The 21,260-nt window shown below is 35.9% G+C and overlaps 1 protein-coding gene across 1 annotated transcript in view; it reads right to left on the reverse strand.

The window, feature by feature from the left end:
* Positions 1-12,545: 12,545 nt before the first annotated feature.
* The window catches only part of LOC122796675 (histamine H3 receptor-like), a 332,874-nt gene continuing 324,159 nt past the window's right edge, over positions 12,546-21,260 (reverse strand). Inside the window, exon 3 of the mRNA XM_044065350.1 lies at positions 12,546-14,225. Coding sequence (XP_043921285.1) covers positions 13,404-14,225 — 822 coding nt within the window. The 3' untranslated portion in view covers positions 12,546-13,403. The remainder of the gene's footprint in view (positions 14,226-21,260) is intronic.

The raw sequence follows: 21,260 nt of genomic DNA on the forward strand, positions 1-21,260 counted from the left end.
AAGCAGAGTGTTTCTACACTGTTGGTATGAACTAGAAGCAAAGCTGCTATGTCCTTTTTTGTCAAGAAGTTCAAAACATACAGCATGACTATGTATAGAATGATATGCAACACATTAACACAACAGTCTGTGAGGATGTCATTCTTGCACATACAGTGCTGTAGCTTAAGACTAAAGATACTAACATCCTAGCTGACAGGTTCAGTGCAAACTTCTCCCCCCCACCATAAGGGCAAATATCTATCCCAGCAGAGTGCTGCCCCCCTGACATCTCAGATGCTCAGGTAAGAGCCGCCCTCTCCAAAGCAAAAAACACAGCATCAATGGGACCAGACGGTGTCCCGGGCTGCATCCTACATGAACTCCAAGAACAGCTAAACCCAAACATTAAACTACTGTTCAATCTCAGCCTTACTACAGGATATGTGCCCAAAGAGTGGCGTACAGCAACAGTGGTCCCTCTCCATAAAGGTGGTGCCTCAATGGATCCTGGAAACTATCGCCCCATAAGCCTGACTAGCTTGGTCTGCAAAGCTATGGAAAGGATCATCATGGACCTCATAAATAAAGATATTGGGGACCTACAAACACTGGATCCTACCCAGTTCGGCTTTGTTAAGGGCAGATCCTGCCTCTTAAACCTGGTTGATTTCTTTGAAATAGTCACCAAGGCCATTGACGAGGGGAAGCTGGTCCACACAGCCTACCTGGACCTCGCAAAAGCCTTCGATACAATACTCCACTCGGGCATTATAGATAAGCTCACCAGCTTAAATATAAACCCCTATGTCACTAGATGGATTGCAAATTGGCGCAAGGACAGAACCCACATGGTTAGAATTGCTGGAGCCATGTCAGACTCCAAACCAGTTACAAGTGGTGTCCCACAAGGCTCAGTCCTGGGACATCTCTTGTTCGGTATATATTTCTCGGAGGTACAGGCCAACACGGAAGGACTGTGGCTGACCAAGTTCGCAGATGACTGCAAACTGGGCGCCATAATCGACTCTCCAGCCGACACAAGCATCCTCCAAAAGGGCCTCATAGAAACAGACAACTGGTGCCAGAGCCATGGCCTCAAGCTAAATGCCAAAAGTGTATAGTCATCCCCTTTGGCAAAAACAAAGTGCCCACAAATTACCACACAGGTGGTAATCCATTAAGTACAGAAGAAGTAATTAGGGACCTGGGGACCCAAGTTGATAGCAATCTCTCATTTGACAACCACGTGGCCAAACTGGTTAGAAAAACATTTTATATAGCCCACCTAATCATGAAGGGATTCACATCTAGATCAGGGGACGTCATCATGCCTCTTTACTCATCCCTCATCAGGCCCATAATTGAGTACAATGCCCCTTTTGAGATGTACCTTACCAGACACCTGCAGCAACTGGAAAGACCCCAAAAGTACCTCACCAAGAGGATCAAAGGGCTCAAACAGATGCCATATGCTGCCCGGTTAAAGAAACTCCAGCTCTACTCAGTGACATACCGCCTGTTCAGAGGCGATCTGTGCCTGACGATAAAGCCATGTCCAACCCGAATTAATGGACATGCTGCACCTCAGAAAATCCAAATCCCATCGAGCTATGCGCTCGAGAGACTTGAACCTCAGCACTGAAATAAATAGGACATGCTGGAGGGACAGATTCATAACCCAGAGGCTCCCTTCACTCTGGAATAAAATCCCAGTTCAGGTTAGGCAGAGTCCCTCATTGACTCTCTTCAAGAGGAATCTTGATGAGTGAATGGGAGATCGTAGGTTTACCCCGGGTATCACTTCTGTGTCACTGTTAGACAGAGGCACAGTATACTAACCTCGAAAAAGGGCATAGCAAAATAAATTTAAAATGGGTGGCGAAAGCCAAACACATTCTGGCTAGGCTTATAAATGTCCTAGGGCAGATAGCCTAGTATGAACCTATGAACCTATGAACAAAATAACAACACCAAACTATATAAATTACATAACATGCAGTATATAACATACAATGTCATCAGTACATGTACACCTATATCTCTGCCCCAAAATGTAAGTCTACCCTTACAACCCCCTTTTGGATATTAATACTTTCAAAGTATTAGACTGGGGAGGAGCAATTTTGTCCACTTGTATCGGTCTAAAGTGCTTGAAGAACTATAAATTTCACAGTGAGAATTAGACATGAATAAATTAACATAGTTCTGTGGGAAGGGCAAATGTTTAGAGGGGGTAAAGACACATCAGGCTTTCATTCTCAGAAGCAATATATAGTCATGTAATGACAGACATATGGGTAATTCATTATTTGTAAGCTAGAAAAGTAGTGTGTTGCCTCCCAAACTCCAGAAGAATAAAGACGTTTGCATTGTGCGGTAAAAGGCTTCTTATTTTGTCTGCAATACTTACTGTTTTACCCTGATCTTAGTGATAAGGACAAACCTAATATTTATCGTCTTCAAGTCTGCTATTTTTGCACAAGCATAGCAAAGTGCACCCAGAAGCCAGCCCTTATCAGTTCCCCTCATGGGAATTCAGTTTCCTCTATACATAAGTCTTAGTATAAGTAACCTCAGAGTACCCTTTAGGCTGGAGAGAAGGCTCAGTTTTTGATCAAAAATGGCAAAGGAGTTTACATCTGGAGGAAAATAAAGATAAGACAAGAACAGACAGCAATTAGTGTAAGAAGAAACACAGGCTGTAACATGCATCTTAGCATGGATAACGGTAATGTTGGGTTAAGTTATTCCTGTGTGTATGTAGCTGTTGAGCTGGGCCAATTGTTCCTATCAGGAGGGCTAAACTTCATTATTTGAAGATGTACATAATTGTATATGTTTGTTTTAAGTTAATAGGTTCTTGGGTGTTCTGGGGGTGTGTTTTTTTTTTTTTTTGTTTTGTTTGAAGGTTTTCATTATAAAATGCGACAAAGGTTCAAATGGAGATTACAAGAAACAACAGAATAAGAGATCAGCCTGCCAAAAATTAGTGGGTTCATGTAACACAAAAGCTGGAAATAGACATTTCAAAAAGTTGTTATATATAATAGATGTGAGTAATGACTTTGTATCATAATGGCTACACTAAACATATTACTTTGGAACATGAATGGCCTCACACATATATTGAATTATAATAAAAAATGCAGCATGCAAATAGTAATGCTACAGGAGACACACACAGAAAGAAATGAGCATCTGAATTTCATAAAGAAATGATTTCAAGATGGATATTCAGCAGAATAGCAGGGATAAAGGAATAAAGAAGTACTTACACTAATTGCTAGAGGAGTTCCAGCAGTGATAGAAGAGGAAAATATAATAATGGTTGATTTTTGGTAGCAAGGGGTTACTGGCAAGGGAGAAGGATTACATTGGCATGTATTTATATTCCAGCTATAACTGCTATTATGGAGCTTAAAAAACTGAGATTAGTAATTAGCTTTCAGCAGGGAACATTACTTATAGACAGGGGCTGAAACTTGATTTCAACAGGGAGTATTACTTATAGATAGGGGCTGAAACTTGATTTGTAACAGGGAGGTTGTATGTCAGGATCTAGAAGAGAAAATCCAACAAAAGAGGATAGATTTCTGAAGAAATTTAAAAAAATGGTATGGAAGACATGAATTCAGTAGTAGGAACTTGTAGAGAATTTACACATTATTCCCCAAGGTCCAGTAACTGTCCTAGACTAAACAGAAATCACATTCCACAGGAACATATGCATTTAATTGAAAGAGATGACACAGATCTGATAACTATTTCAGATCATGCACGAATAACAACTGAGATAAAAATGCAAGGTAATGAAGTAAAAATGAGATACTTGCACATTCCCTCCTACCTGTTAAAAGAAAGGTATTTAAGGAATGGGTAGTGGAAATAATTTGAGAACTAACAGGGAAGATAGAAATTTCTGAAGAAGCTATAGCTAGTGAGTGAGGTAAAATGAAAGTGGAGTTTAAAAATAGGGTAGAAACTTTTTATGTATTTATTTATTTATTTATTTATTTACTGGCATTTGTTTATGGGGAAAGTCCAACTGAGTAATAAATACCTATTTTCAGAAGAGGCCTAGGGAGGAAAGCTCCAGAGAGTTAAAAAAGATCAAATAAAATACTAGTACAAATGTTAAGTTAAAAAATATATATGTATATATAGTTTGATAGTGGAATATACAGGATACAATAAAGCATGAGCAGACATCAAATATGTAAAAATAAAAATAAATAAAAATGTCAATTAAATGTAACAATCAGTATACATAAAAGTATTAGCAGCATAGTCTGCTATGTTAAGAAATAAAATAAAAAGATACAAGTCCAGTTTAAGAGTGGGGAGAGGGCAGGTGTTGAATGGTATAGACAGACATTATGATAAGAAGTTAGGTTAGTAAGAATGTAAAGTATTTGTTAATATAGTCCATATAGGTGAGGTGCTTAGGCATAGCCAGGAGTTAGTGAGTTACTGAATTTGTGAGAATATATTTTTAATTTTCTTGGGTGGTGCAAGCCAAGGAACCTTTTTGGTTAGGCTTATATAGGCCCTGGGGCCGATAGCCTAGTACCCACCTATGAACCTATAGGACATAAGAATTATTTGGAGTGTCTGACAAAGGCTAAAGTATTGTAGAATAAGGGGAATCTTACAGAACATGAACTGCAGAATGTTAAAGAGAAAATAAGGGAGTATCTGGCTAATATGCATGAGTTTAGAAAGCTTGCTGTTAAACAACTGTTTTTTGATAATAACTCTAGAGCATAAAAACTCTTAGCCTTTAAGCAGCAGAAAGCAGCAAGTGCTATTGCTAAACTTATGGAGGATATAACAAGAAAAAATAACTAGAGATCCTCTAGAGGTATTAGTGAGAGTTTATGAAAATTTGTATAAAGCAGAAGAACATGGAAATCAAAAAAAGTACAAGTAGAAATATTTATGGCACTTAAGTATGCCAAGGTCAGAAATATATGAGGCTTAGCAATGAACAGTTAAAATAGGAGGAGATGAGATAAAAATCATGACATATAATCAATCTGCAGAAAGTCTGCAGGAATAGATTGTATTCCTGTGGATGTTTGGAAGCTAGAAGGGAAGAAAATGCTAAAGATCTGGAAGGTTTTATTTAACAGTATTTTAAAAGGACAGGAAGCACCAACATTTTGGAAGAAATCTTTGGTGGCTATAATATCTAAAGACAGTAAAGACCCATGAGACCCAGCTTCATATAGGCCCTTTTCAATTTTAAACCATGATTATAAAGTGCTTATGTCTGTAATAGCCAAAAGAATGGCAAATATATTACCAAAATTGATAGATATGGATCAGTGTGGTTTTGTGGAGGGGAGGCAAGCACATGACAACATTAACAGAACAATGATGATCCACAGGGAAGCAGTATATAAGAAAATTGCTGTTGTTGGTGGGTCTTGATGCAAAAAGAAACATTGAATAGAGTTAGCTGGGATTTTATGAGTACGGCAGTGGAAGCATTTGCATTCCCTGTTGTAAAAATAAGATTAATTAGGAGGCCATATGAGGGATCAGATGACAAAATTTAAGTCAGAGGGTTTCTCTCTGATAAGTTGTGTCTGAAGAGAGGAGCCAGACAGGAGTGTCCTTTTTCCTCTTTGTTATTTGCATTATATTTAGAGCCATTGGCAAAGAAAATAAGGAACTCACAAATTCAAGGATATAATTAGTATAGTGATCAAGAAAAGTTGGCTTTATTTACAAACAATATTATTTTATACTTGATAAAACCAAAAAAGGACATCTCAGTGTTGTGGAATATTGTGAGACAGTTTCAATTTTTTTTTTGGATATAAAATGAATACAGAGAGAACAAAGGCTATAGCTGTAAACTATGTGCCCACACATTAATTGGTTCATCTATACCCATATTTTTGGGGATACAAGAAAATTAAGTATTTACAAGTATGGTTTCAAAAGGATTATCTTATGGCAGCTAAGGATATGTGGGAAGAGAATAACCAAAAGATAATACAAAAACTGAGAAAGTGGAACCTCTTGTTTATGGATATGGATAGCAAGATACAAGCAGTGAAAAAGCTTTTAGTCCCTTTAGATTTGCATACAGGTCACTCATATTTTTGCAAACCAGAGGAAAAATTCTGGGCAGTAATTAACGAAGGATTTTATCTGGGAGGAGAAGAGGGTAAGGTCAAATGGGATAAGTTGATCCTTGCAATGGAACAAGGTGGTTTAGGATTACCTGATTTGAAGGGATATTTTAGAGCTACACAATTAAGGCTCATATACATAATGCAAGCCAAAGACTGTAATTCAGAGTGGAAAGAGATGATGAAGTCGGAGGGGTTGAGAAATAAGAGAATGGAATTTTGGATGCCAATCCTTAAGGAGAATAATAACAGCCATACAGAATATTATTGACACCTTGGAACAAAGTCCAAGTTGTAAACCAATTTGCTCTTCCTGTCCTGACTTCCAGTTTTGGAGTGATTGACTGGCGCCAAAAGGTGTTGGATAAGTTGAACAGGAAAAAAAGAAGGATGCTTCATGCTCATCAAATGGTTTATAAAAATCACTGCATACCAAAACTATATATTCCCCGTTCTGAAGGAAGTATGGGCCTCCTCAAAATGTATTACATCTATACATCTGTGATAGTGGGACTACATACATATCTTGAAACCTCAGAAGACCCAAACATAGTGAAAACTTTGAAACATGAGGAGAATAAGCCTAAGATGACTTCCCTGTTTAGTTTAGCAAAAGCAGATCGGTATCAAGTGAGAATGGAAATCAAACCAGAAGTAGATAAAAATCAGGCAGCAACTGAAGGTGCCAAAAAATAAAAGAAAGAATGTATGGTGAAGGATCAGATGAGAAGGCAAGAAATGTGTTAAATGCATAACTATAGTTGCAAATGTAGAAAACTCTTGAAACAACCTCATATTGATCAGGTTCAAATGATGGAATGGTTGAGGAGAGGTGAAATTAAACCAAAATTTGAAAGGTTAATATTGGTGGCACAAGATAGTGGACTACATACACATTGGTTTACAAAGTCCATTGAACATGTGGGAGAAACAGACAAGCATAGGTTTTGTAAAAGAGAATTGGAAGCAGTTGCACATCTTGTTGCTGGTTGTGATATACTAATGGAAGAAGGATTGCATACTGAAAGGCATAGTAATATGGCAAGATTGTTGCACTGGGGATTGTTCAAACATTATAATATTGAAGTAGATGAAACACACTGGAAATGTGAGCGACAAACCATTTTAGAAAATGATGAAGCTTATATCACATGAGATTACCCAGAAACAACAGTTCAAAAAATAGATGCAAGAAAACCAGATATAGTGGTCCATAAAAAGAAGACAAAATTAGCATTGATCATTGAAATTGCTACATACAGTTTCTTACATACAGCGAGACACAAAGTCATAAAATACCAGGATTTGTAGGCAGAAAAGATGGCAATGTGGAGGAAGGATACCCAGACAGTTCCAATAGTAGTCGGAGCAATGGGTATTATAAAAAGAATTTACTAGCATACTTGTTACTGACATATATGTTACTGATACATGTAACGCCATATGAACTGCAGAAGGAGTCATTACTGGGCACATTGCAGGTGCTACGAAGAGCACTTCTGGCTAACTTCAAAGACTGAAACAATACTAATTTCATGAACTTTAATCATACTTTGACTTAGGAATGGGGTCCATTCCCATCATGGTATTAGAAACTCAAAAGACTTGGAGAAATTAAAAATACTATATTCATAAAATAGCAGAAAGCATTCTAAGAACTAAGCCAATGTCAGAATGGAGAAAGGAGATTTTGCCAATAGGGATGATTGCAATTAAAAGTATAGAGAATAGGCAGTGGATGCTAGAATTTACTGGAGAAACCTGGCAAAGAAACCAAGGTATTAGGAGAAAATAATTAGAGAAAGAAAGGTAATAGAATGGAAAGAGTCCAAGAAGACATTTGAACTGAAGGCTAATGACTGCCTTCCCTATCAGGGACTGATATAGGCAAAGAGAAAGGGATAGGGGAATCTTAACTGAAAGATCTGCTCTGGTAGAGTTTTTAAATGAATCTAGAACAGAAGCTGCTGTTTAAAAAGGGATATTTAGACTGGGTTAGAAAAGACTGGTAAGACAAATTGGATAAGCAATTCACAAGAAAACAATTGGAGGGCATACGTATGGCTTCCAAATATGCAACAATGTCTAGAAGGTTTAGAATCGTTAATTGGAAGTGTGTGCATAATTTTTATATACCGTAAGCAGACTTCAAATATTTTTCCCCAGTCAGATAGCAAATGTTGGAGGTGTGATGTGGAAGGAAGTGGCAACTAGGAACAAATATGTTTTGGGAGTGCAATGAGTTGACAGACTTTAAAAATTCCCTGCAGAGTACTCTGTCAGAAATATTGGGTAATCAAATGGGTGTAACTAAGGAAATTATTTTTTGAGCTGGGATAAGGGGTCTGAATTGTCTATGACTGCACACCGCACTCTTATGATTTTCAGCATACAGATGTTGGCACAAATATCAACACCTCCCTTTTTTGTTGGGATTGTGGATGTGGATATAGCAACTGTTTATTATTACTATCTCATAACCTCTATCTGTTTCCCCCTCCCTTGGTGTATTTTATACATGCATTCCATGCATTGTATATAGTTCCCTGCAGTTTCAATCAGTTATTTGGTTTGCTCACTTGTGGCCAGAATACACTGGGCACAATTAAACCCAAATAAACCAACACCAAAACGTAGAATGTTGTTATAGTACATGTTGTATCATGTTTTCTGTTGGTCTTTCTCTAAAAATGAGAAGTAACCAGAAGACCATCCATCTTAGAAAGCTAAAACAAATATAAAGAATAAAATAAATAAAATATATAAATAAAACAAAATATAACACATACCTTGGCAAGGCAGTGATTTCAATAAGTCATATGAAGTAAACATATTATGAAACATTTTTAAATGATTTCCTAAAGGGGATTATGAACATGTCTGAGTCCTTCAATTAGAGAAATAAGTTACCAATAAAGATGTTTATTTTTAATGTGTCTGACCCATTGTGAACTCCTCTTATTTGGTTGAATTGCATCAAATTTCATCAATGGACTCTGTCACTAAGAGGAAAGCCATATTTCATGAGTCCCTTTTGTACCTCAAAATAATACAGCATGATTATAACGTTATAGACTACAGAAGAGGTGCTGATTCATACAATTTTATAAATGTATCCCAAAGACTTACACAGACACACACACACACACACACACACACACACACACACACACACACACACACACACACACACACACACACACACACACACACACACACACACACACCCACACACACACACACACACACACACACACACACACACACACACTAAGCAAACAGTACTTCTCATAGATAATTCCACTTCTTGGAGTAAAACTGCATTTCCTCATCAGAAAGAAAAAAACAATACACAGATAACTGTCGAATATGTGTTAATTAGTAGTCAAAAGAAATGTCAATGAAATCTAACTGCTAACAAATCTGCCTAATGTTGGTGGATTAACATGTCCAGTCTATCCTGATAACCAAGTTGCCAAATTGCTAGCCATGTATTTTAATAAGGGTCTATATTGGATGCTTGAACATTTAAAAGTTTGAGTGTCATATGGTCGACACCATATGATTGAACTTTTAAATGTTTGAACATCCAAAAATAAATAAATTACACAAATAACCTATCTGAACATTTTAACGTTTTGCACCCCCAACTCCAAGATTGTACTACAGTGCAGAAAAGGTAAATCTTCCCATTCCGCAGTGTACAGAGATCTCCGTTAAAACATTCGAACTTTCAAAAGTTCGATCATATGGTGTTGACCATATGACACTCAAATTTTTGAAAGTTCGTGCATTCAATATAGACCCTTTTAATAATTTTTTTATTGACTAAATAAGAGAAAAAAAAAAGATTGACCATAAGATTAATAACAAACCAGAGCAAGCATACAACTAACACTACAGTAACCTACAAAATACAAAAGAATGCTTAGTCGTCCTGATTTAAGGAGTATTCCAAACAGAACTGCATAAACTCATCGAATGAACTTCCATAATATATTTAAAAGATGTTTTATTAAAAAATTTAAAACAGAGTTAAGCTCCTTCGTTCTTATACTGATACGGACTTGATCAGAACAACTCTACTAGTGCATAAATAACACATGATTGATACTAAACATAAAATTTGCTACCATTTTCCATGCAGAAAGCCTTAGTCAAAGTTCACTCACATCCTGAAAGGACCACAATACCAGGAATGCATCATTAAAATGCAATCCCCATGGAGAAAAAAACTATATTTTGACACATTCCACATAGTAAAGTTTTTCCACATTGGATCCAGTTTATTAAGGGGAAACTATCCTACAATCAGAACCCACAAATGTAGTATTGATGACAGATTGGTCAAGTTCCAAGAAATAAGGCTCTAAACTCAAATCTCCCAAAATCTGCATTTGGATCAAGGCCTCATAGAACCCCCTCTCTTGAATCATAAAAATAGGAAAGTCTGATTAGATCGAACATACTATCATACAATCACTCTATCCAAACTCCATTTATAATTTCTCTGGCTATCATGACATCTCATCCCACCTCTCTGCAGTTTAGCCTGCATTTGGTATCTAGTGGAAATACAAAGACCCGTGATAATTAGATAGGTATATGGAGTGCTTGTACCTCCTGGAGCAGCTGTTCCATGAGGGCAGTTCTCAGTGACTTAATTAATGAGCCCTTTTTTTCTTTTTGTTTGAAGACAGCAAGCAGAAAACAGCCCATATGTTGGGAAATGCCTTGCACATATCAACAGTAATACCATTCATCACAGATGCCTTGCCTCTTTAACTGCTTTCACAGAGCTTTAAACTTTTTCAATGCCAAAGCTTGTATTTTTTCACACTGCATTGTACTTGGGACAGCTTGGAGAGTTAGACATTTACAAAATAATCAGTGGCAGGGAGTATAGCTCATGATGACATATTTTTTTAAGTTTAATAGCCATAACCCAGAAAACTGAAATCTCAAGGTCATTGAATGTAAGCACATAACCATTATACTACATTATAATCCAATTTTCCAATATATTTCCTTTATCATTTACCATCACATAACCCTGCTCATACCACTGATTACACCACTACTCACTGATTCCTGCAGCGCTCTTTCCCTTTTGCCTACTTGTTTGTAGTTTCCACTTCAAGCACCTCAGAGAAGGCTCTGTGCAGTATAATTTCATGAAAAGCTCCACACTCCCAGGTCTGCTAATATCAACATTGTCCTCTTAACTATATATGTAGCCATATAATTTGCCTCCATATATATCTATATCTATATATATCTATCAATATATATCTGTATGTATGTATATATGTATATGTATATATATGTATATATATAATATATATATATATATATATATATATATATATATATATATATATATATATATATATATATATATATATATATATATATATATATATCTACACACACACACACACACACACACACACACACACACACACAAATTACATAGGGATATCCCCTTGTTTTCTGATTTCTTTCAACAAGGATTGGTATACTTTGCTCTCCGTAAGGGCTAATACAGCTGCCATCTAAAAAACACTCATCCTGTTTCTCCCTTGCCTGTGCCAAACAGCATATATAATAAGTCTCAGTATATCAGCTGCAGTAGCAACACACACTGTTTCTTTCCTTTATTTCCTTCATTGTTTGCTCTTCTGAATTGACCATATCATGGCATCACTGCAGAATTCCTCCTTTATTATCCGATTCTTCTTTAGTTTGTCTGTTCACTACAACACTACTATTCTCTTCATCAGTGTCTCACCTGTTTTAGCATCCTCCCGCCATAATTAAAAGTTCTCTTATGATTGTGAGAATTGTTTCTAAGTTCCTGTTGTTCTGCTCTGTTTTAAAATCTCCTTGAGATGCTGTTGAAATCTGGACTACACTGTCTCCTGTACCTGAATACGTTCACAGTCATGAATAAGCATGCACAGAGACTAGCTCTCCAGAGCCTTTTGTTAATTGGTAGTATACTGATTTACTCACTAACAAAATGAAGGACAAAGAAAGGAGAACTGCTCTACAAAGACAGAGCATTTTTTTTTCTGAAATAGTCATACAGTATATTAAAATTGCTTTTATTCATAAGACATACCAGTCTCTGGGCCAGAGATTAGGGAACTCTCTCTTGGAACAATCTCACAGCCTCTCCATGTGAGGTAGCCCTATAGATGTTACTTTTGTATTAGCTTACAAGCATAGTATCCTAAAAATAAGTAAACAAGGACAGTTTTAGTTTGGGGTAAGATGAAGTAAATGCATGCATAGAAATGGGAATATAGATATTTATGTTGCTAAAGTGAGTTAATATACCCCATGTGGAAGACAGTCGGGAGCCAAGGGCTGCATTAACAGGACTAAATATTAAATAATATTGTCAGCAAAACATCATGATACTTGACAACACAGACTTTATTGAAAAGTGGCAACATTTCTGAGTCATAAACAGATGTCTTCATAGAAAACAAGACAGCATCAGAAATCAGGAATTAACACCAATTTATCAATGCAGGTTACTAAAAATGTGAAGCCAGGCATTTTATGTACAACTCAAGTATCTTTCACTTTCCCTGATCTGTATTCAGTAACAGAGTTTTCTGTGTGTGCTTTGATAACCTTAATCAAAGGGCCTAGTGATAATTTCAGGAGTGTGATCTCCTTTGACTTCAGCAGTTGAACATTAAACACCTCCTTATTCATACAGAAATAGACACAATATTTTCCAACTCCAAAAATCTAAATTGTAGGCTTTAAAAATGTCATTTTAACTATAAATGAGGAAATATAAAATAAAAACAGGTGAAATCAATGGAAAAAGTAATTTTCCTGTTTTTTTAGCTTTTAAATATATTAGACCAGTTTTCATAAGACAGTTCCTGATTATAAATCATCCCATGGATAAAACTCCCTATAGCTTCTGAAATATTCTTCTTCCAAGCATAAAAGATAAACAAAACCATATTACCTATACCATTAGGAGTACAGTCATTTTAAAGTAAACTGACATTTATGCAAGTACAACAGTAGTACGTAGACTGAAAACCTTCCAAATGTACATTCAGATATTCTGGTTTCTTCAATAAAATATATTCAAATTTATTAGAAAAAAATCTTGGAATGTTCAGGAAATTGAATTCAACATCAATATCTCCTTATCATCTTGGTCTTCAAAAATTAATGCAGGATACCATAGGTGAAGCATCATAAAATATAGAGAATGCACTTTTATTCTGTTATGACATAAGTAGTTTATGTTGATCCTCTTCTCAAATGACTTTGATGAGGGCACAGTATTTTCAGAAAGGCATTTCGAAAGCTAAGATGACATAATGGATAAAGGAAAGGGTTAACTGAAGAGTTTAACCACTGTAGCCAAAACGTGACATCATACCAGATAAAGTGTGTACAGCATCTATCAATGCCACAAGCAAGTATCATATATAAACTATATGGTGCCCAGCATAATCCAAAAATGCACACAATGACTGCAAGAGATTTAGCAACTTTTTTATCTCGTAATAGTCGGATCCGCTGGGAACTGTTTCTAGATATAGTATCATAACGTTTTGTGTTGACTACAGGGTTAACTTCCATGCAGTGCAATATGCCAAGCCGATTCCTTCTAGTGGAATAAGGGGATGACTGGCTTGCACTAGAGAATTCATTTTCTATAAATACTGATACTGGCTGCACTGGCTTCTTAGCTTCATCTTTACTTTTTCTTCTGAAAAAAATAGCCGACCCTTTTCTTTCTTCACACAACGTTGGAGAAATCATCCCATCAGATATACTATTCCATCGGCTTCTACTTCGCTTTTTGATATTCAGACAGATGCTCATATTAAAGTAAGTAACACTAATGAATGGTATAAAGAATTCAAAGGTAGAGGCAATAAGCAGAAACCACCATGCTAAGAAGTCAGCATTGCATTTTTTGGTCCATTCTACTTTTCCGTTTACTAACTCCCATACTAAAATTGCTGGACCATAGATTAAAAAAGCAAAAATCCACACTGCTACAATTTTCACAAAAGCATTGTTGAGACTTCCTTGTTCGGCTCGGTAGGCAACCTACAGCAAAACAACAGGAAAATAATGTCAGTCCTTCATAAATTTTGGAAACAAAGTAAGAAATGAATTACATTTGTTTACATTTTTGCTGCAATTGTGTCATCTGTTGAGTCTTTAGAAGTAACTTTGAGATGTGAAAAAGGTAAAGGCAAAACATAATTAAAAATTTTTCATAAGAAGTGCCACTACAACAACTAGAAACTAAAGATGGACTCTTGAAATGAATATTGGATGTCACAAACACTTCACTGAAAAATAAATTGCCCAAAATAAAAAAAGAAGGGAATATTTTAGAAACAAGCCAAGCCAGATGACAAAAACACTACAGTCCCAGAAGAATCACTTTAACATTGATGCTCACAATATGTTTAACAGCACTTTACAAATGTTTCTGCATTTAATTAATTTATTAGTTTGTTTGTTTTATTTGTTTATCTGTGTATTTATTTTGTATTTGTTAATTAGGTATCTGGGCTAGTCACATAACCCTTTTCAGCCACAGAAAAGGCCGCAGAGCATATTACAATATATGTTGTGAGAATGTTAAAACACAGTAGATTTTGATGCATCAGAAATGCAGGGTTGTGTACTGTAACACTGAAACATGTTTACAAAACATGTGTCGTGTTTGTTATTGGCTAAACATTGCAGAATGGAGGCTATTTAGTATTTTAAAACATGAATATTCATTGGACATCACCAACAGTGCTCCACTGCAAATCCAGCATTACCAACAGAGAGCAGAGTAGTAACTGTACTGCTTAACACAACTCACTGCTGCTACTAAAGTAAAAGTATGGTACTGTTTTCTTTCTGGTGTAGAAAATAAGCAATAGACCTGCAACTTTAAGATCATTAAGTTCATTTCACAGCTAGAATAGAAACATTCCTTATACCTGCAGGAGACAAGTTATCTCAGATTTAGTATCCTTCCAGTCTTACTCACAGGTTTTTTGTTTGTCTCACTGTATCAACATTCATCTATAATGCAGCAACAGTAATTCACATATGGTTTTGTGCTCTCTCTCTTTCTTTATTGCCTTCTCTCTTACACACACACACACACACACACACACACACACACACACACACACACACAAAGACAATTCTTTCTTCACTGAATGTTTGCTGGCTCTTTTCAAATGTAGTACGTTTGATCACATACAGGTTGATATGAAAGCAAGTTGCAGTCCAGTGAATAAGCGTACACATACAACAAAAATGCTGATTTGCTTTTCTTCCATTCCTTCCTCGAAATTGCCATCTTTCTGCCCAGTAGTTAACGAATTATCATTGATCCTTGCAACAATTGTCAGAATCACCTAAATCAGTCCAGTGTGTTGTTACACATGGATGTTTCTGACATAAGAGGGCAGCATGCATTTATCTTTAACAATAAATTCATAAATGAACATACATAGAAACATCACAAAGATCTTGCAACATTCAATAACATTGTTTAAAAAAGCACAGGATGCAAGTGAATACAAATGATTACTAGGAGGTATGGAATTTAAAACACACACACACACTCGCACATGCACAAGTGCACACACACGCACACACACACACACACACACACACACACACACACACACACACACACACACACACACACACACACACACACACACACACACACACACACACACACACATGCCACATGCACACAAGTTGTTGTACTGACAAGGTCACAAAAAGTCTAAACATGGCATGTCTACAGCTAGTGGAGTTTGGATTTATTGGCCTGAATGTACCCATAATGTACCCATATAGACTTAAAAAGCAAAAAATAAAATATCATACGCATTCAGAACCCATGTAGCTGAAACAGTGGTTTGTCCATAAGGAGCCATTTGTTTATAACCCAAGGGCCTGCATGATAGCAGGTTTAAGGTATCACACAATAAAGACTCACTGCAGTATCAGTATTTTTTCCTCTAATATAAATAGAAGAAATAAATGAGTGTATGGGTGACGAACTGTTGATGAGTTTTTAAGAGGGAAGGTGGGATATGTGTGATGAGTGAGGAAAGTGAATTCAAGTATAAGAAAAGAAAGGGTACTGCACAGGTGTCTAGCAGAAAGAAACATTTATGGAAGGATATGGGAGAAATCTATACTAGCTAGAAATGAAAAGATGTACAAGTATGGAGGACCAAGTGAGTATCTGATCATGGATATCAGCAAGAATTATGTTATAGCATTCCTAGAGTAGGATGTAAGGTGAGTCACATGTTTATGTCAAGGCTGATGTTAGGAGAGGACTTTTATGATGGATATTTCAATGTGTAGGTGGAAGGTTAGGAAAGGTCTAGGGTTAGGTGTAAATATGTTTGAGCCTTGGGTGAGTTTAACTTTTCATGTACACCTATGAGGTAGGCTGAGGAATTGCAGATAATCTTTGATGTGTATTGTATGGCATGATCTGGTTTCTGGTAAAGCTTAGATAAACTGTAAGGGAAGGGTAGTAATGAAGTTCATTAGAGCAGAATAAACAGGAATAAAGGTATACACTGTAGTAAATTCTGATAAGTGATATTGGTGACCATTATAGATCTTCACTGGATCAGGAAATTGTCACTATAAATGCAGCAACATTACTAAGCAGTGTCGTAGCCAAAGAAAGGGAGATAAAATAATATAATATGCGTTTATATTCACTGAGATGCATGAGCTAATTGGAGAATAATAATACATACATTTTTCATGAGAGGAGAGCAGTAAACTCACTTCAGTAAATTATCAAAAAGCCAGTTTAAAAGAAACAATTAATAAGTGAGAAGAGGAAAGTGTGAGTATTTGGATATTTTTATCCTGGAAATTCATAATAGTTGCAGATTCTAGAACACTTTATATGTATTCTGAGGCAAGAAGGTTGTTTGTCTGATGGTGAAGGAAATGTCTTTCCATAGTTCAGCTATGCTTACTCAACATAAAGAGTCTCATTTGATTTGTTGGATTTTTGGGACTTTGTTCAGTGCTGAAGCTTTCATCAAAAGCTCTTTTTGGGTTGGTACCATTTAATTATACTATTGATGTCTGGAGTGCTTGACGGATGTTGTAATATGATACTTGTAGCCAGGTCATATTCTGCAGGAAAATACAATGATGGGTTCTGTTTGGGAGGTTGTATGCAAATTTATTTATTTTATTGTAGCATTCATCAACCTTGTTCATTTGAGGGACTTGATATAAGCAACTTTTATTCTGCTATTGTTAGATAAGAATATTTTTAGTGTAGTGCTAGTCGATGGGAGTATATCAGCGGTACATGAGATTAATCTTGTTTTTTTTTTTTTGTTTGTTTTTTTTTAATTCAGGAGTATTTGGGATTATCCTAACCAGATCTCACTGGAGGAAAAAGAGGTGATTGTAGCTGGAATAGTGCTGGATCAGAACAAACAAGAGTTAAGACCTCAGCATGTTGTGTGATTGTCACATGCTTGACTGTCTTGTGTGTGCTATTTATGAATATTTTAAATAACGGAGTCCTTGTACTTTCTTTTGTGGTACTCTTGTTTGCATTGGATGGAGTATAGAATAGTCTTAACACTTAATAGACTGCACAGTTGTATTAATTGGAGAAACAGAGAAATATTCAGTGGTTCTGTTGCTTAGCCCTAATTGTCAGAGCTTGTTGAGGAGAAGATTGCGAGATATGGTATCAAGCACATTTGATAGGTCAAGAAATAGGGTGTAGATGGGGTTATCCATATTTCTGTTTTGGCTGATTGTATTTAGAAACTGAAGTAGGGCAGTTTCAGTCTTGTGATGGGGTCAGAAGCTATGATGTAATGGGGCAAGTTAGTGTCAGTCTAGCAGAAAATGTAGTATTTGGTGAGGATACATCTTTCTACTACTTTAAAGAGTGGAGTGAGTAATGTGGTAGGGCAATAATCTGAAAGTTCAGTTGTACCTTCTTTATGTACTGGTGTAATGTAAGACATTTTCCATATTGTTGGAACATAACTTTAAGGAGATATTACTTAATATAAAAACAAGGTAGCTTATTCCATCTATTCCTAATTTAAGATATTCGGAAGAAAAAATATTTTAGTTTGTGCAAGTATTTCATCACTGCAGCAATTAAGATTAGTTCAAAGGTGGTATGCCTTCATTATGCTGGCAAATGTGAGAGGTAGTAGCTATAAAGTGCTTCTTGAAGTTGCAAGCTATGGTGACACGTTGGAGAAGAACAGGGTTAAGGATGGGCTTGATGCTTGGCTTTAGGAAATTGTTTATAGTAGACCACAACCACTTACGTCTATAGAAGTGTGTTGCCTGTGCTGTTTTGTAATTTTTTTTTTAACTTTTAGGGGGAGGCTGTCTAAAACAATAATTGTTTGTGAGATTTCTTAGGTGAAAGTAGTTTTGTTAATTGTTATATTATTTTTTTTTCTTTGTGCCACATATTCCAAGCACTATCTCTAGTTTACGTTAATTGTTTTGTTTGTCTTGTTAGCTATGTGGCAATTATCACTTTGGTCTGCTTATATCTCAGAGTTACCTGTTAGCAGGGGTGGCTCATGGTACTGGCTGCTGAAAAGATAAAATGTATTTTTATTTTCTGTTTTTTTTTCTTTTACTTTAAAATGAAACATTTTATCATTACCATTACTAATATCTGTGGACTGGACTTCCACTATCTTGTGCAGTCCACCCAGGGAAAAAAAAATATCTGCTTACTCTGCATACCAGGCTGCTTTCAGAGGAGCCCAGCAACATGCCTAATACTAGGTGGGGCTAAGATGATCATGCTTTTCCTGCCTTCTACAGAAGGCAGAAATATTGTAAAAAAGTGCCTCATTGGGATGATGTACAAAGCAGCCAGGGTCCATTTCTATTGGCTCACGCTATCTCAAGTGACTGTCTCAGACTGAGACAGCCTGAAGGTTAAGACAGAGGTAATGGAATATGTTTAAAATATGTGAGGAAGATTTTTTTAATTTTACTACCTTACATGAAATTCTTATCTAGAATATAAGACAGTAAGTATAAAAGTTTTTTTATTGTGAGTGTGTACATGTGTGGGTGTGTGTGCGGTGGACATATATGACCTGAAATTTCCCTTATTTTGTAGAATGTCACTAACACCACTGATTGTGTCTCATATTTTGGTCTGTCCCTTGAAAGTCTGTGGTTTCTCTGGCAAGTCAAAGAGAACTGTAGTCACTAAATAATGGCAGACATTTGAATTTCAGACTTGACTCATTTATATTTCAAACTTAGTAGCCTTAAAAAAATAGTAATGCAAAGCTTGTTATTCTAGCGACTCTTTAAGTATATAAAATGTATATTATGCATGTATTCAAGTTTTATTCCTTTGTTCCCCAGTATTTTTTAGTTTTCTGCCCAATTCTTGAGCTAAGACTTTGAGAGGTATCTCGGAAGAGGAAGTGTATTATATTGAACAATCTATTCTGACAGCAATGAAATGAGAAGATACACTCCTTTGAGGTAGTTACTTATGCATTTATTCAGTTGTTTGATCACAATGAAACTTCTGAAGCATACAATCATAGTTATACAACTGGCTGCAACTGATGGTCCCATCTGTGTGTGCATGTGTGCATATTATATATATATATCTGCATGTGTATGGGGCATAGATGCTCTTAAAAGTCTCTGATTTTACCTCATATTCAATCTGTTCCTCATAATGTATGTGTTTTTTCTGGCAAATCAATAAAGACTGTAGTCACTACTTAATGATAGATATTAGACTTTCAGACTTAATACTTCCAGGAAAAAGCATGCTACTAAAAAGCCTGTTATTCTAGCAACTTTCTACATAAATAAGGGCAATATCTCACCTTGATTTTTGGCCTTTTGTTCCCCATTATTTTCCTACTTGATTCTTAAGCTAAGATTCTGAGAGGTGTGTGTACGCTCTAACAGCAGTGAGCTGAGAAGTTACATTACTATGTGACAGACATTTATGTATTTATTCATGCATTTGTTTGATCATAGTCAGACTGCTAGCTTTACTGAATGCTTTATCATATCGTAGACATTTAATTACTTGGGTTAAACCGAATAGATTGATACTTAAGTAGGAGATGGTAGTATTTTGATCAGACCCATCTATGTTGAAGTCACAGAGAAAACTGGTTTCCTGCTTAACATTTCTAGTTATCCAGCCAAATATATTTTCAGTCGTACTAACAAGTGTAATTTCAAATTCAAACTGAAGCAACACCTACATAACTCCAGGATATGTCCTTGAAACCCCCATTGTTAAAGCAGCCAAACTTTGTCCTTGTCTTCCTCATCTATCTTAGTATAAACCTCCTATGAATGATGCACTTATAATCACTATTCTATTTTTTGTATGTAATATGCTCTTAGGTAAATAGTGCCTACTATTTTCTTATTTTCATTCACAACTTTTGCCCAACAAACTCCATATCCTATATATTCACACACTATTCATAACTTTATTTTACTACATAAATATCTTGACTTGCTTTAGTATCTCCTCCTTCAAATAGCGCGCTTCCTTTCCTATTATATTTATAACCCTGTTTTATTCTTCCTCCTTTTTAATTCTCTTTCATGCTTAATGCACAATTTATGATCTAAAGTCAGTAACAGCTCAAAATGTCTGGTGATTTTTTATCTTGTTGTTGGTATTATTGTTAAACTCTTGTAAGATTGTATAACAATTGTGCTATTTATATACTCGGTATGAACATTGTAATGTTCATTATTTTCTTTTCGTGAATCGTTGTAATTTTCTAGAGCTTTTCTCTACATGCCTCTACTGAAAAGGGGACTTATGTCCATTCAGACTTTTCTGGAAAACAAATGCAAAATAAAATGAAAAATAATTAAATTCATTTGGCGGTATCTATGTGGCTATTATGCACATTATCTTATGTGAATTTAATTAAGGATTATTAGTTCTTCCGAGTCAAATTTTGGAGTTTTGTAGGAGTATAATGATATTCCTAGGGTATTAAGGAACATGATAGTTACCCTTCCAACACATTTAGTGGTTTGATCATTTTTTTATCTTGTGTGCTGATTTCA

Source organism: Protopterus annectens, chromosome 3.part0, assembly GCF_019279795.1.
Source record: "Protopterus annectens isolate FY-2018-M chromosome 3.part0, PAN1.0, whole genome shotgun sequence".
Lineage (NCBI taxonomy): Eukaryota > Metazoa > Chordata > Ceratodontiformes > Protopteridae > Protopterus > Protopterus annectens.